Here is a 17,196-nt window from a genome sequence, read left to right as displayed (position 1 = left end):
GGTCCCACATCTGTAACTCCCTGTCAAACGGGGCCCTACACAATACCTTTTTTACCGCCAGCTCCCACACCCGAGCAGTATGCTGCACCAAATAGGGGATCTGGTTTCCAGTGTGACGACCTCTCATCAATAAGCGTGTCACGGTTTCCTCGCCAAGCAAACCCTGCAACAGCCATTTCTCCCAATTATTTGTGTCTGTCAGCCATCTAGCCGCATGCTGAAGGTGTGCTGCAAAGTAGTAGAGTTAATATCCGGTAGCACCAGTCCCCCTCCTCCATGTCCCTTTTGAGTACTGACACAGCCACTTGACTGCGCCTCCGAGCACACACCAGCGAAATAAACAGCCCATTGCGCCGACGAATGAAGTCCGTTCCAAGTGGGAACAACGAGTTCTGAATAAGGTATAAGCAACAAGGGAGAAAGACCATCTTGGCAATGTTCGTCTGTCCGATTACAGACAGGGGCAGTATCTTCCAAAAGTCAGTCGACTCGGTCAGGCCCTTTACACCCTGTCCACATCAAGGCACCTGTAGGTGTCCTCTGTATGTGCAACCATCAGCCCCCAGTAGCGAAAACTCGTCCCTTCTCAGCGAATCTGGAGCTTGGGCAAATGTTCAAGTAATATTGGGGCAAACCTCCCTAGAGGGAACAGTAAGGTCTTTCCGATATTGACTCGCAGGCCAGAGGCACGGCCAAAAGCCGCCATATCTCTTACCCTGAGGTGGACCGATTCCTCGGGTGAGTGGCGGTAGATCAAGGCATCATCAGCATATAAGGAGACCATTATGATTGTTCACCCACGTGTAGGCCCTAAGGCTCTAATTCCCTGCACAGTAATATTGCCATGGGCTCCACAGCCAGGGCGAATAGCAGCGGCGTGAAGGGACAACCCTGTTGAGTGCCCCTCTCATCCACCCTTGCCCGCAACATCTTGCCGCCCACCCAGATCCGCACCATGGGGTCCTTGTAGAACTGTTGAATCTAACCTAGAAACTCCAGACCAAAACCCATCCCTCTGAGAACTGTCATGCAATAGCTCCAGTTGACTTCTCAAGGTACATCAATACTAGTGTCATATCTTAGTCCCTTTCAGTGGTCTCATGTACTACATGTGTTAACTGCTGGAGATTATGCGCCGTGCTCCGAGCTGGCATGGACCCACATTGATCCTCATGGACCAGCCCGGACCAGCCCGCACCACCCCCTGCAAGTGCTTGGCCAACAATTTACAGAGAACCTTAAAGCCGAAGTTGATCATAGTGAGCGGGCGGTACGAGGAGGGCTCCTCTTGGGCTCCTCCTGGCTTCAGCATGAGGCAAAAGATACCCTCGGGCATCGTAGAAGTCAGGGTTTCAACCCTCAGAGCCTCCAAGAACACCTCTGGTAGTTTCTTCTTCAGGGACGAGGAGTAAGCATGTAAGAACTCGGCTGGGAAGCCATCGACTCCAGGGGCCTTTGCCGTATTCAGCTCCCTCAAGGCGAGCTTGAGCTCCTCCACCGTAACAGCCTCCTCAAACTCATTCACCTCATCTTGTGAGAGTCGTAGTAGATCCAGTCCTGCAAGGAATGCTTCTGCCAGCTGAGGCTGATCCTCGACCTTGCCCTATATACACCCTGGAAGTGGTCCGCTAAGACCACAAGAATATCACAATTCTTTCACACATCGGCCATCTGGCACCTGTAAGTACAATATAGGTGGAATCTCACATTCGCGCTTCAGTATCCAAGCCAGTAACTGAACGGACATGTTGCCCGCCTGGTGTAGGTGCCTGCGGTAGGCAGTAAGTGCCTGGCGGTCCAAGGTCTCCCGTTTTTCATCTAAGGAGCGTTGAACATCTAGAATTCACCCTCGCGTCTCCCCGTAGACTGTCTCCTACCCCTGAAGCTCCGCTAATTGGCACTCTCAGGCACAGATGCCTGCCAAATTGCTGCATGTGGTTCCTCTACAAACCCCCTGGACCACCGCTTTAAGGGTGTTACTTTCATAAGCCTTAGAAGTAGTAGTCCCCCCAGTTGCCATCCAGATACTCCTGAATGGCAGTTGCTAATGTCTCCCGACTAGCTGGGTCGATCAGGAGTTCTGAGGGCATGCGCTGTCTGAATCATCTTGAACTGCCCTCGCACCAACAGTCGATCTAAGTGGCTCTATGTGTCGTGTGTCCTTGAATGATATGTGAATTCCGCTGATCATGGGTGAAGCGTACACCAGCTATTCACTAGGCCCCTGTTATCGATGACCCAGGAGAGGAACTCAGTAATCCGGGGCTTTGTACCTGTTTGCGGCAGGTGCCAGTCCCTGTCCCCGTCTAGTATGCAAATAAAATCTCCCTCCCAGTTTAAGGGGGCCCTCTAGCAGTGTCTGCATGGCTCCATAAAACTGCCCATCATCTATGTTTGGGCCATAAGTGTTTAGAATGGTGATGTCCTTGCTGTCTAACGTACCCTGATGGAGAAGAGCGCGTCCCCTGAAGGAGCAGATAGCGTCCCTCCACTTCCACCTCACTGTACACATGTCTGAAGGGGATTCCAGGGGCTACCCATATCACCACCCTCCTTGCAATAGGACGAGTACTTTGCAGTAAAGGGTTGACGCCTCCAATTTTTTGCAAATTTGTGGATATAATCTCCCATTAAATGTGTATCCTGTACCCAGTGGCGCCAAAGAAATGAATGGACTCTATCGTTTTGTGTAACTCTTCAAACCTCTGACATTCCAGGTGAACGATATTAGTACAGTCAGCCAATAGGTATAGTTATCCACCCCCATCCCACCCAGAAGTCTCCCAGATAGGAGATAGAGCACTCCTAGCGGGGGTCAAAGCTCCCGAAGTAGCAACTGCGCATGCACTAGAGTCAACAAACAAACCCCCATAGGAACTTGGGGCCATACAATAGAAACCAACTGTTTAACATTCCCCTCCCTAGACAGACCACGACACAACTTTACTGTATGTTCCCTCATTTTGTGTCTCACTGTTGGGACCCACAGCCTACAATCCCCCCTCCCCAACTAACAGCCTACCACTAAACATTCGAAAGGATTCTCCTACCCCCCCTCATGTATCATATTTGGTGTGCCTTACCTTGTTGCATACAATAGTAAATTGACATTCCCTCATCGTCTGTCATCCCCCCCCCCATTTTTCTCAGGCCTCTTCATGTCCAGCCACTGCATCTGTAAGTTCAACATCCATTGTCAGAACTGATACAGTCCCCGGGGAACAGGGCCCCGGCCTGGGAGCCTCCAGCGCCATGGTACTATCCTCCTGAACAATTACTGTAGTGGGATCCTGGCCTCTGTCTGCACCAATGACCCCAGAGTCATCCCGGGTCCTCCAATCCAAATGTTTGGGCGCCGCTTCACGTCCTCATTTTCCAAGATCCACGCTGTTCTTTTAGCCTTTGTCCCACATCTCTAGCCATTTCCAAACATTTCTGCTGTGTTTAATAAGTGTGAATTGTCCCCCGCACTAAAATTACTCTCAAGCGGGGAGAATATAAGAGCAAATATATCGAAGGCCCATGACCCTCAGTTGCCTCTTCGACCTCCAGAAGAGTTTGTGTTGAGCTTGCACTTTTTGTGTATAATCTGGAAAGACGGAGATCTTGTAATTCTCAAACCGAAGACTGTTGGCCTCACGAGCCGCCCGAAGGAGGCAGTCCCCGATCTATAATTTAGGATGCATGCTAGGATAGCGTGTGGCGGGCCCCCGGCCTCAGTGGGGCTGTCCGAGCACGGTGAGCCCTTTCGATCACAAATTGCAAGGACAATCCTGTGGACTCCAGAACATTCCGGATCCATGTTTCTGCAAACCTCTCTATCTCACCCCTTGGTGCGCTCAGGGAAACCCAGGAGTCGGACGTTGTTTCTACGGAATCTCCCCACTGTATCCTTGACCCTTGCCTCTAGAGTTACTGTTTTCGACGTGGCCATCTGTTTCTTGAGTCATTACTTCAGCTGGTAAATCAAAAATGGAGCCCTCGGTAGGACTAACCTTGTCAGACACCTTTTGCATGTCGGTGCGCAGTAGGTTTACCTCTATGAAGACTGATTTGATTTTACCCTCTACGGCCATCCGGGAGCCCTGCATATGTGTAGGCACTCATGTTCACTTTCACTAGCGCAGATGAATCAGTGGTGCCCCGCCGGCAGGCCCTAATTCCGTTGTGGACTGTTGCCCACCAGGTACCCCCTGGCAGGCTCCCACCACTGCCCTCCTGCAACATGTGTCCGGGGGTCTTAGGATTTCAACTCAATTATGGGGAGAGTGAGGCCACTACAGGCCGTCGAACGGTTCTCCAAACCTCAGCCACAGGGCCCAGACCAGCCTGTGCAGAGCCGCGGACTCCCACCTGCCGCAGGGACCCCAAGCCGCACCACCGGTGACCGGCCCCCGAGGAGCACTGCACCGTCCCAGCCAGCAAGACCCGCCACCAGGGACAACAGATGAATATAGGGCCCAGTCTGTACGTCGTCATTATCATAATCGTGCACACTGTGTTACTCTTGATTTTCTATTTAAACAGGTGCTTGCATCTGCGGGTGTGTGTGTTATCCAACGTACACACGCATATCTGTCAATACTGCCAAAGACAATGGTTCTTTAGCCCCACGAGCACTGCAAAAGAATGTATCATAAAAAAGAAACAAACTTCATCATAACTTTCTCTTGATTTTTAATTTTTATCCTCTTCAAATTCTGGACCATAAAACAAATGTTTTTTGCTGTTCTGATACAAAGACCACTCCTGTAATCTAGTCCTATAATGTTGATACAATCATAATTGCTAAATATATCCTATTACCGCATACAATGCATTATAAATTGTTGTGATTACAATCATTTCGAAATTGAATAGCTCAATGTATTTCGGGATGCACTCCCTTCTTCAGGGGATGATGATTGTAATGACTCCTTGGAATTTACGTGCACTGTAAGTAGCCGTCTGTAATTCGACTCAAAATCAACTGGTATTTTAGTCTTGCTTGTAAAAAGCCCTCTCATTGCCACCATGATAAGTGATTCTCCTCACTGGATAAACAGCCAACATTAATTGTTGCACTGCGTCTCTCCTAGTACAGAGTCCGTCTGTAAACAAAAACTTTTCCGTTACAAACCAGTACAAAAATAGTGTACATTAAAATGGTAGCCATGATGTAGCATTAAGTGCCTAAAGTCCCAAGCAATTTCCTGTGGGATATTCAGTGATGGGGTTAGTTGGTAGGGACCAACTGGCGATCCTCCCCACCATATATTCCGAAAGTTGGTTGTAAACAGGTCAACATAAACATTAACATACATTCAATATTTTCACACCATACCAAGACTATTTTAAAGGCATATATTGCTTGAAGAGAATCCTACCCTTTCATAGAATGAGAGACTCACTCATTGAGAGGTTTTTGTTAGGGTATACGCCTCAAGGAAATGTGTGGCCCGAATGAAGGCCTAATTTTGTGCATCCAAGCATGTTGCTGATGTTGGTTTGGGGGGCCTTTGTCCTTATGGAAATAAAGTAATAGCCGGAGAATTTCATCTCATGATTACTATTCATTATAGAAGGAGACAAAATAGTGGAAAAAATGTGGGTGCCTTGACCTGTATGATTCAAGGTTTGGCTTTTTAACAAGACTCACTTACATGTGTTTGACACAGATGTTTTTTGTTTCAGCTGTAGAAATTTGAGCCCATGACCCTGACCTGCTCACAAAGGCAAATGAAAACATTGCTGGAAAAAATGGTTCCGCTACAGATTTGTCTGGCTAATTGTTTGATCAAGAGGATTGTCACGAAAATACTATTGAAATAATTTAATTGGTGATCAGTGGTGTACTCTTCCAGCTATAGTAAATGGGTAATGATCAGCCTATAAAGGTTTGGAGCGGTACACTGATAGACTGGTAAGGGATTAGGGCAGGCTCAGGCTTGTTAGACTTGGGCTCAGACTGGCTGTCCTCTCATACAGCCCTTGCATTTCTGTGGGTTCCAAGGTCACTAGACAGCAATGCAAGAAGCGGTCAACACAGATGGACTGCCCTGTGTTATATTGTACCACTGGGCATTTACTCAAAGTCTGAATCCTCAGCAGCACTACTCTGACATTAGCTCATGTTTGCTGATTTCTGATTGTGATTTTTCTGTGTTTATGGTTGACAACATTTATACCACATCTTTAGCTTTGTACTGTTTTCACATTTTTCCAAATCACGTAAGACTTTCTTTAAACATTTTTTTGTTTGTTTTGGATCTGGTCTACTATTAGTGAAGATTTAGCCATGAAACGAACCAACAAATGTACTTGTACATTTTTATTTAGATTATATTTTGGCACATCTGGTCTTACATTCATTACGTGTGCCAGACATCTTGCAGCTGCAAGCCCTGGAATTCGCAAAATCACAGGGTTTACAAAAGTAAAAGGGCTGTATAAAAGCCATTTTGCAAGTCAGAAAATTATTTTTGACTTGTGAAAAAACGTCTGCAAACCTTTCTGAATGGCAGCTAGGAGGAGGCATGAACAGGGTGTCTCCCTTCTATTTCTGGATTGGAGAGGAATGTATCTGTGGTAACTGAACTGGAACCCTCACCTACTCTCACAAACCACGCCCAGAACTTCATCATCATCCTGGACAACAAACTCACCATGAAAAACCAGATCAACATGGTCTTCTCCGCCTGCATACTCGCCCTGTCATGCTCTGAAAGACCTTCAGATGGCTGCCAGTCACCACCAGACGCACCGTCACTCAAGCCCTCATCACCAGCCACTTAGACTATAGCAATACACTCTGCATAGAAATTACCACACACCTCGTGAAGAGACTGTAGACCATACAGAACTAAACTAGACTCGTCATTGACCTCTCCATATGGACCCATATCACCCCTCACCTAAAGAATCCCCTCTGGCTCCCTGTCCTCAAAAGATGCAAATTCAAGGTGCTAACCCTCACCTACACAGCCCTGCACAATCCAGGATCAGCATACATCGACCACTGCCTGAGCTTTCCCTAACCCTAACCCTCCAGACACATGCGCTCTGCCTCCCTCTCCCTCGCCCCCCCCCCCCCCTGCATCAGGTGAAGCAACAGTGGAGGATGCCTCTTCTCCTACCTCGCCGCGAAGTTCTGGAACAGCCTCCCCTGAACCTCTCCTTCTCTTCGGGAATTCAGAGGAATACTCAAGACCTGGTTGTTCAACTAATTCCACCCTGCCAGCTTTGGCTCTCATCTCCTTGATACCCTTGGCAGATTTTTCCATCCTAGGTGCTCTTTGTGCTCTAAAAAACTACTACTCTGGATTTTTTTCAATGAGGATGTGTAATTTCAAAGTCCAGTTTATTTTGTGCATAACTTGATCACACTTTAAATCTCAAAACCTTTTGTGAATCACACCCAACGTTCTGTGTAGCAGTAACATACTAGCCATAACATAACTCACCTAAGCGAGCTTTGCTTAATGGTAAGATCGAACAGTTAATTTCCGAGAAGTTTGGTGCACTTGTAAATCGGCACCAATGTTTCATGTTTGCTCTCTATTATACAGAGGTATACCTATACTAGTATACTTTAGTTGTTTGAGATGTTTGGGGAAAACCCTTTGTAAATAATGTACTGTGGAATATTGGTGGTTCAGAAACATAGTGCTTTCTGGGGTGCATATGACGTAGCAGTTTATGAACTGGGAAGATTTATCTATGCTGTATCCTTGTTAGAATCCTTCCCCTTTGCTTCCAAATGAGATGATATTAAGAGAAACTTTCATTCTTCCACTGGAACTGTTACTCAATTTACTGATTGATTTATTTTATTGTGACTGATGTATTACAAATGGTCACAAGAGATGAATGCATACTTTTCGATTGTTAGGCTTATTGTGTACACGAGGTAGGCTGAACTCAGTGCTCTACAAATGGGTTGGATGTGTGCTTCAGAATATTGTATATGTTTCTGAAAACGCTGTGCTCATCTGTGACTGAAGCACCTAAAAGACCAATGATGTCCCCGGTTTTGTAACCCTTCATGTAGTCTATCCCGTCTAGAGATGGAGTTATGAAACAATGATGGTATAAAAGTTACCTTTGATACCCTTTTAGTCCCATACTATTGTCATCACATAGCCAACCCCACGTTGGCATTGACACTGCAACTAACCTACGCTTTGGGAGCTGGGTTGGTATTTAGGGGATGTAGAGGGGAGCATGAATATCTGTAAAGGTAAGCTGATCTGCCTAACCAGACCTGCTTTCCATTTATTTGAAGATTTAAGAAGCAGTTTCAAGCCTGCCAGTAGTGGGCAGAAGCTGTGCATGAGCCAGAATAGGAGTAGAAAAAGATAATTCTTCTTTATAGCGAGTGCAAATATAGCCCTCTATTGTCTTTGCAGTATCAAATTTCACAAAAAAGTTTTAATATTTGGCACTAAATTTGCATTTTCTTTTTTCTTCAGCAATGCAGCATGTTTCGGACAACCTTATGGAATTGCCCACATCAACTTGTGCAGATGAGACCGACATGATTTTCCTCAAGGGAATTATGGATAACCCAATTGTAAGGGCCCTTGCAAAGGTATTTTCTTTATCGTTGAAGTGAAAAGTGTGTTTGTGATTCTGAACACACGTATACAGTTAAGCTTAAGCACCTACTGTAATGACAAAGGAATGCTGTTTGTAGATTCAGCCAATACATTTGTTGATCGGCGTTCCCAGTAGTATTGTTAGAAGGTAATCTGCCAGAAGTGACATTTGTGACTGTGTAACATAATTTGAAAAAAAAGATTAATCCATTGAAAAAATCCTGAAACTGCATGTTTATAAGTCTTCATTTGCTGAGCGACCAGCTAAATGGGACAAATTATGCCTAAACCAACAAGTAATCTTGGCATTCAGGCATTGCTTCACATGTGACTACTTGTGGGTTGACCAGTGGCAAATTGTTAGTGCCCATCACGAACTTTTTTTTAAATCAGTCTTGTAGGAAAACTTCAGTTGGGTAATATAAGACTAGAGGTTGTACCTAAACTGTCTTTAACCGCTCCAGATACTCTCAAACAGGAGATGGAAAAGACCAAAAAATGAAAGCAAAGCTCTAGAAATGGCAAAATGTCCTTTTTTGGCCAGTGCATGTGGCTCTGATTTTAATCGTTTTCTGTAAAGTCCGAAGTCTGACTGATCCAGCAGGCGATGCGAATAGGGTGAAGCTTGTTACCTTGGTAACCAGAGTTTATTCTAAAATAATTTTGTGGACAGAACATTTTATCTGACTGGAACAGTTGTTTTTTTTCTACATTGATGTTTTGTCGTCCTGGCCCCATAATGACTCTCAAGCTCTCTGATTATTTTCATTGCATGGCAGTATTTAAGAGGGAAAATCAGTAAAACCAAAATGAAGATTCGAAACTCCTCATGGCTGTGATATGGTTCTTTTGATGAAGTTCACATTATCAAAATAGCATATTGTTGTATGGTGCTCTTAAAACTTTGGGTGAAACACAGGTGGAAAATCAAGACTAGGGTGACCATCTCCTTCCAGGTCATTATAGACAATGCTTCTGGTTCAGCAAAACACACGAAAAAACAATGATTTGTAGTTGAAAATACTGGAGATTGTCGTAAGTGACCTATAATGAGTTAATCACCCTAATAAACAAAAAAAGTACCAAACAAACAGTATTGTTTTTATGTTCTTCATGGCTGAGGATCTTTGGGTTATACAAAATGACTGGAGTGAATTACACTTATGACTTTAGTAGTAGTAATAAAGACCTTCCTCTAAATTTGAAATGATCATGAGTGAGGTCTGACAGTTATAGTTATATTGCTGGAGATAGATTGTGATAAGCCTGTTCGTGTCCCAAAAATGCTTCCCAATGCCATAAAAAGCTCAATGTCCAATACACTAAGAGCCTGATAACGATGTGGGCCCTTCCTGCCCGCATCGTAATCACTGATTCGGATTCCCTTCCGACCGAGCCATTTCGATTGGTTTGGTCGAAAGGGAATCTAAATCAGTCCTCAGAAAGGCTTGCTACGGGCTGGGAGAGTCCGACCGCCACTTGGAAGGCCCACAGTAATCCCTGGCCGTCTTCCTGGCCGAGGGATTACGATGGCAGTTTCCCACTGCCTTTTTGTGCCGGCCTTTCCGGCACAAAAATGCAGTGTGAAACAGCTTTGGGGGCCTCCAGCAGGGCGCCCAGTTTTGCAAGCCCGCCCAGTTGTGGCCTAATGGGCACCAATGGTGTCCCCCTGTTGGTCCCTGCGCCCGGTGGCAGACACCTTGAGGTGCCTGCCACAAGGTGCAGGGATGACCTGTAGCCCTGCTCTTTGCTATGAGAGCATGCATTCCATTCGAAATGCATGGTCTCATAGCAAAGTATAGGATTGCGACTGAACAGGGTTCAGTCGCATCCTAATTCCTGAGCTGGAACCGACGACTGGAGGTTGTTTGGTTCCCGTTCCAGAACAATGCTGGACAGACTCTGGTCCGTCCGGCTTCGTAATCGGCCCCTTAGTTGTAAATTGATATGCCTATCTAGAGGCAACTAATGAATGGGAAGCAGAGCTGGAGAGATGTATTCAAACATCATGATTTTGAACAAAGTGCAAGCAGCTGCATTGTGGACCATCTTCTGTCAATTTCCGTATATTTTTCTTGGGAAGTCCTAGGTCCACGCACGCAATTGCAGTGATCTGACCATGATGCCAATTTTTTTTACAAAAATAGCTGGGTTTTTATTTAGCCCTAACTCTGTAAGGTTTGTTTTTGCCATGCACGATTGATGATCAGTATTACACATCTATTTAGAGACTAGCTGTAACAATGAGAGAACAAGAATTGACAGGTCCAATCTTCTCACCTGAAATAACCAGTTGGAGAGCGTTTGGCTTGCCAGTGCAAGCTTGTTTTGATATTTCAGAAAGTATTACAAAAATCCAAAAATGGATGCTGATGCATCAGTACATGCAATGTTACAATGTATTTTGCCATAAAGAAAAAGCATTTCAAAATGGCTGACGTACCAGTGGATATTTTGATTTTATTTTTTGTTCCCAGATGGCTGACTGATATTTTTTAATGTTAAATTAAGAAATCATTTATGTGCATGGTTATGTGCAAAGTGTGTGGCCCTGGTATCGGTGTGCAGTTGCCAGTCTGCAGCAGAAAATATTAAAAACCCAATAAAGGGAAAAGTTGAGAGGGGACTGAGCAGGGGAACATCGGACCTGGGGTGTGTGAGGCAGAAAGACCACTGGGGCGGGAATGTGACAGGAGAACAAGCAGATGGGGAGTGATCATGGAAAGTTGTGCGCTCCCAATGACTGCTAAAATACACCGTGCGATGCAAAAGAAACCAATAGTTCCCCAAACTCAGCAGTGGAAGGTGCCACTCAACCATTCAAAAAGTGTGGTAAAAGATGAAAGCTCCTAGGGTGGGGCAAACTAAAGCATAAGGAGGAAACCCATCAAATTAGGAGGAAGGAAATGCAAACGACAAGAGCGCCGTCCAGTCTTAAGCAAAGAGCAGACGTGAAGCCCATTCAAAAGTATTTTTTCCAGTGTGGTGTGTGACACAGTAAAAGCTGTCTGCAGTGAAACGGTGAAAATTGATAGAGTATATTTAACTTGTAAAATGACTCTATGATGGGTGTGGACTGTCTTTTTTTGTAGGGCATTAATCATTGTTGCAAGATGGAGAAATATTATTTGTGTGGTTGGATTTCAACAAAGTATCATCTTTAACCATATAGGTAGTACATGCAACCACCTTTTGCACACCAATTCACCAATTTTGCCAGTGACTGACAATGTAGCAGTTTTCGGTCTGTCAGAGGATCTAATTGCAGATCATCCATTCAGTATACTGTTTTTTTTGTGAGTAATGGGCAGTTTTTTCAAGCAGAGGAGCAAGGAAAGACAGTTGAGCTGTATAAGTGCAGTTTCCATAATTTTGGTTGCCCAGCCTAGTTTTTTTCAGTCTTTGAGAACTTTGAACAAAAATCTGTTATCAAAAAAACTCTGCTTCCCTCCTTTGCTCGTAATGTTGTCAGTCTTCATCTCAATCAGTCGTTGGTAGTCACAAGAAATCTAAGCGGGCCTTGGTACCTTCCTGCCTCCCACTTTTTTCTAAGAAGGTGTGGGGGCGGCACCATACATCTCAATCTTGCTCCCGAAGTTGATTGACATCGGCGCCTATCCCACAACTTGTACCGGCACAACCAGAGCTTCTGGGCTATCTGCCACACTGAAACCGATCAAAGAGTTTTGTGCTGCCATACTCGGACTCCCTGGATCCTTGTTGACACCCTCTGGCACGCCTTTGGGTCCCATAGAACCCAGAGGCATTCCATCTGGAATGCTGCCAGCGGGTTTGCCCTCTGGTCCAGTTGGACCCTACCAGACCATGACTGGGACACCTCCAGCTCTAGTTCCTACTCCTGCTCGACTGTCCTCACGGTTCTTGAGGAGACAGGGTACCTTCTGTATTCTGAGTCTGCGCTGGTTCAATTTCGACCATGGCAGCTTCTGGCTGCTGTCGAGGAATTATTTCTTCCACTCAACCTGCTGCCTCCACAATGGAGAACACATAGCCTGCATTCCTTATGTTAAACAGGTTCAGACAATGATTATGACTTGGGGGATGACTGGTCAGTCATACCATGAAAATAATTGTCATGATGACCTGCAGGAAGCTGGTCACCTTGATACCTCCCCTTAGCCGAGGTTTCTTTCACCCACTGGTCCTGCCACTGAAGAGAGAGTTTCTTATGCCATGGTGACGCGTAAGGTGGCCGAATTGCTTGATCTCCAGATCCCCACTTTCAAGGTCAAGACCAACGTATTGACAGAAGTCCGTCAGCTGGGGTAAATATTCACTGAGCCTCTTTTGCCTTTTAATGAGGCACTTACGGATACCTTGTTGGAAGCGTGGGCCAAACTTTGTCCTGGACCCCCAGTAAATAACCAGATGACAATCACCATCGCCTTGCCCCAGGCAACCCTATGTTTTTATTTCAGCACCCCTGCCCTGAACGCTTGGTGGCATGCCCTTTTGGATTTGGTGGCTCAAGTCCTCTGAGGTGTTTCTGAAGATCTCAGACCTGTCCTTGCCCAGGCTATACTGGACATTCATGAGGTGGCCAAGTTGACAATTCGTTAGGACTTCGACACCGCTGATTCCATCTGTGCGGACCATTGGCACTAGTGTAGCCATTCGCCACCACGCTTGTCTGCAGTCAACTTTTTTTTTAGGCGATTACCAATTGTTCCTCGTGTTCATGTCCTTTGACGGGACTTTCCTATTTCAGGACAAGGCAGATTCCGCTCTGGCACAGTTCAAGAAGAGTAGGGCCACACCACAATCCATGGGCTTATCTCACTGGCCTTACCAACCGTATCTTCCATATCGTTCCTTTCACTGCTTTGGCAGAGGCACCCATACCATAGGCCAATCCAATCTCAATAAGGTGCCCAGGCAGATTTATGGTAAAGACTGTGATGCTCACTGCCCCAGTGATCGAGTTCAATGGGCAACCCACTCCTCTGTCCCCCTTTGTGGTCTCACCTGCCAAGCCCCTTTAGCATGCTCTTAGTGGAGTACAGCACACCTACCCCGACTGATGGACTGTGTCTTTTTTGTGTCAGAAATTGCAATTCCTTTTGGCCTAAGGGGCTATTGAAAAGGTGCTTGCCCCAGAAGTAGGTGGTGGTGGTTATTTACGCTACATTCTGGTGCCAAAAGTGGATGGAGGCCTTTGCCCTATTTTAGATCTGCACCCTCTCAATGCCTTCTTCCGGGAAGAAAAATTCAAGATGCGCACTCTGGACCAGCATTGTCTGCCAACAACTCTGGAGACTGGATGGTGGTATTGGACCTGCCGGACGCCTATTTCCATATACCTGTCCTGCAGGCCCGTCGGTGCTGCCTGGAAGAGGAGCATTTCAGTGTTGCTGTGCTCCCCTTTGGTCTCACCAGTGCCCATTGGGTGTTCATGAAAGTGATGGCTGTGCAGCCGCACACCTACGAAGGTCAGGGATTTGAGTATTTCCTACCGCGACGATAGCTGAAACCAGGTTCACCCTAGGCAGTTGTGAACCACCACCCGACTACTCTGAACCTCCCGTCATCTTTAGGATTCACTGTCAATGTGCCAAAGTCACACTTAACTTCTTCTCTGATGCTCTCTTTCATCTGAGCCATTCTGGACATGGGTGGGTGTCGTGCCTTTCTCCATGTGGCATATGCGGGCTCTGCAGTGGGATCTGACGTCTGTGGGCCCAACATCAAGGAGACATCTCTGACTACGTCCAGATCTGTGAGGAGAATTGAAAAGATCTGCAGTGGTTGTTATGCGACTACGATTGGGTCAGAGGCAGACCCCTCTCCCTACTCCGCCTCCAGCAGCGGTCTGGAGCTGAGGGCCTTCCACTTGGTGTTGAAAACCTTCCTTTGGTCTGTCAAGAGGATGCTGGTACAGGTGCTTATGGACAAAACCACCACCATGTGATACTGCAACAGGGTGGGGGGTTATTGACCATGTGCCAGTGAGTCCTGCGCCTCTGCAAATAGCTGGATCACAGGGGAATTTTCCTGGTGGTGAACCACCTCCAGGATTGTTGAATGCCAGGGCAGGTGAGCTTATCCATTCACACCTTCCGCATAATGAGTGGCAGTTACACTGGGAGATGGCACAAGGTCCCTTCCGCAAATTGGCAGAACCTTGGCCTGATCTTATTGCCACTGCCGAGAACAAACCATGTCAGCACTTCTCTGTGTTAGAGTTTAGGCGTCGCTCGCTCAGACACTTGTTCCATCGCGAGTGAAACTTGGGACTCGTGTATACTTTACTGCAGATACCCCTCACTCCCAAAGTTCTCAAAAAGATGAGGACAGATTGGGCCCAAGTCATCATAGTGACTCTGGATAGGACATAATGGGTGTGTTATCCAGAACTCCTTGGCATGAGCATCTGTCTCCTACTTAGGCTGCTCCTCCAGGAGGTTCTACTGTTGCAGCCGCAGGGCTGAGTTCTGCACCTGGGCCATTACAACCCTCCACCTTCAGGCTTGGTTATTGAGCAGCAACATCTGAACACCTTCAACCTTCCTTCTGGAGGTGGTTGATCTCATCTTGGCAGTAAGACGTCCCTAAACATAAAACGTAAACACCTATTGTTGGGGCACCTTTATGACTTTTACCCCGTACTCGGCAGATAGACCCCCTCCAAGCAAAGCTATCTGAAGTTTTGTTGTTTATTTCATCCTTCATCCGGCAAGGCCTTCCTGTGGGCACAGTTGAAAGGTACCTTTCGGCTCTTATGGCTTTTTTACAAGTGCACAATCAGCCCTCATTGTTTAAGTCTCCAAGTGTTATGTGTTTCTTGACAGGATACAACATTTGGTTCCTCTCTCTCTCTCCTTTTGCCAAGCCACAGTGTGACCTTAACTTGGTCCTCGCATATCTGATGTGCATTTCTTTTTAGCCGCTTCATAGCTGCCCCTTGCGGCTTCACACTCTTAAGACAGCGTTCCTCGTCACCATAACATTGGCACAGTGTGTGAGTGAGCCTAATGCTTTCTGTGTCAACCCGCTGTTGAGCATCTTCCACCCAGACAAGCTGCTTTGGCAGGCCAAGGCATCCTTCTTGCCTAAAGTGGTAACTCGTTCATTGCTGGTCAAAACATCACCTTACTGGTGTTCTATGCTCCGCCTCATCCCTCTCAGGAGAGACTCCAGTGTTTGGAGCCCAAGAAACTGAGCTTTTATATTGATCTTACCAGAAAACACCAGGTGGATGATCAGCTCTTTGTGAGGTTCTCTGGAGTAAAAATAAATGCAAGTCTGTGCAGAAGAGGACCATCTCCTGCAGGATTGTGCTTTGCATTAAGATCTGCTATGTTTTGGCCTAAATAAACTTCCAAAATGATTGCGTGCTCATTCTACCGGAGCCAAAGCTGCTACCACTGTGTAGGCATGCAAAGTCCATGTCCTTGACATTTGCCAGTTGGTGTTGTGGGTGCCTCTCCATACATTCACAAAGCACTATTGTCTGGAAAGTCAGGTTTGCCGAAAGGGCTATTTGCTCACTCGGTCCTGCAGGTCTTTATCGAAAGGTAAGGAATCTGCAGCTAGAAGTCTCTATCAGTAGAATAAGTTATTTACCTTTGGCAATGCTCTTTCTATTAGAGACTCAGTCTAGCCTCAGATTCCTCACCGACCCTCCCATCCTCCCCATTCTGTGGTTGTATTCTATCCATTAAGAAGATCCCAAGTCTAGGAATTTGCACACTGGTCGCAACTAATTTGCTATTGAGGCACTGGGCTTGGCAGCGCGAACTGCATCAAAAGCAACTGACGTCAAGGAGTGACGCTATATAGGCTTAGCATGTCATTTCATGTTCAGAGTCTGCGCAGAACCACAAGGATCCTAGTGCATATAATATTAATATGCTACATCTCCCCCTTTGTTAAATAAAAAGTGTCCAACATCACTAAAAATCACTTTTCCTCAATTAGTGGGTGATGTCCTCGCACTTGTCTGCTGGCTCGGGTGATCAGAGGTGATCGAGGTCTACCCTGATCGGGCAACGTCAACATAGGCTCAGGCGTTTGAGCCAAACCTGCTGGCGAGGTCACCTCACGTGTGGTTTCAGGACTCGACAAGTATCATGATAGGTGTTGTGTCCTGAGTGACGGATTGCCCAAGACAATGTGCTGTCCCCATGTGTCCCTTGTACGTCACAACCTGTAAAGGATCAGCGGCAAAAGGAGTGCCTATTTTCGTCTGTTTAACCAGTACCCAGTTGCCTTTGTCAAAGACGGTCTCCTGGGCATGGCAACGTTGATCTGCATATGTTTTCCTTTTCAGTTGGTGTTTCTAACCTTGTCAGTATTTACTGATCGATCTGGGGTCCATTGAGGTAGTTTTGTTCTGATGGCTTTCCCAAATTGCAAGGTGGCTGGACTCTCACCAGTTATCAGATGAGAAGTTGATTGATGGGCCCAAAGGGTCTGGCACATGGCTTGGTTCAGATAGATTCCTTCCATAGATGCTGGTTGAATCACCCCCTTGAGGGTGCCCATAAATCCTTCACATACACCATTGGCTTGGGGCCAGAGGAGTGTACTCTTTTGGTGTTTTACGTTGAGTCGTACAAGAAATTCTTTGAACTCTTCACTTTTAAAGAGCAGGCCATTA

The 17,196-nt window shown here is 46.3% G+C and overlaps 1 protein-coding gene across 2 annotated transcripts in view; it reads left to right on the top strand.

The window, feature by feature from the left end:
• Nucleotides 1–17,196, top strand: part of PALS2 (protein associated with LIN7 2, MAGUK p55 family member) — an 814,942-nt gene that overhangs the window by 197,345 nt on the left and 600,401 nt on the right. Inside the window, exon 3 of one of the 2 annotated variants that reach the window (XM_085631658.1) lies at nucleotides 8,451–8,569. In XM_085631658.1, the coding sequence (XP_085487784.1) occupies nucleotides 8,453–8,569 (117 nt within the window). In that variant the 5' untranslated portion in view covers nucleotides 8,451–8,452. The remainder of the gene's footprint in view (nucleotides 1–8,450; nucleotides 8,570–17,196) is intronic. The other variant, XM_085631659.1, reaches the window with a different exon arrangement.

Source organism: Triturus cristatus, chromosome 10 (assembly GCF_964204655.1).
Source record: "Triturus cristatus chromosome 10, aTriCri1.1, whole genome shotgun sequence".
Classification (NCBI taxonomy): Eukaryota; Metazoa; Chordata; class Amphibia; order Caudata; family Salamandridae; genus Triturus; species Triturus cristatus.
This window is presented reverse-complemented; position numbering and strand designations above follow the sequence as displayed.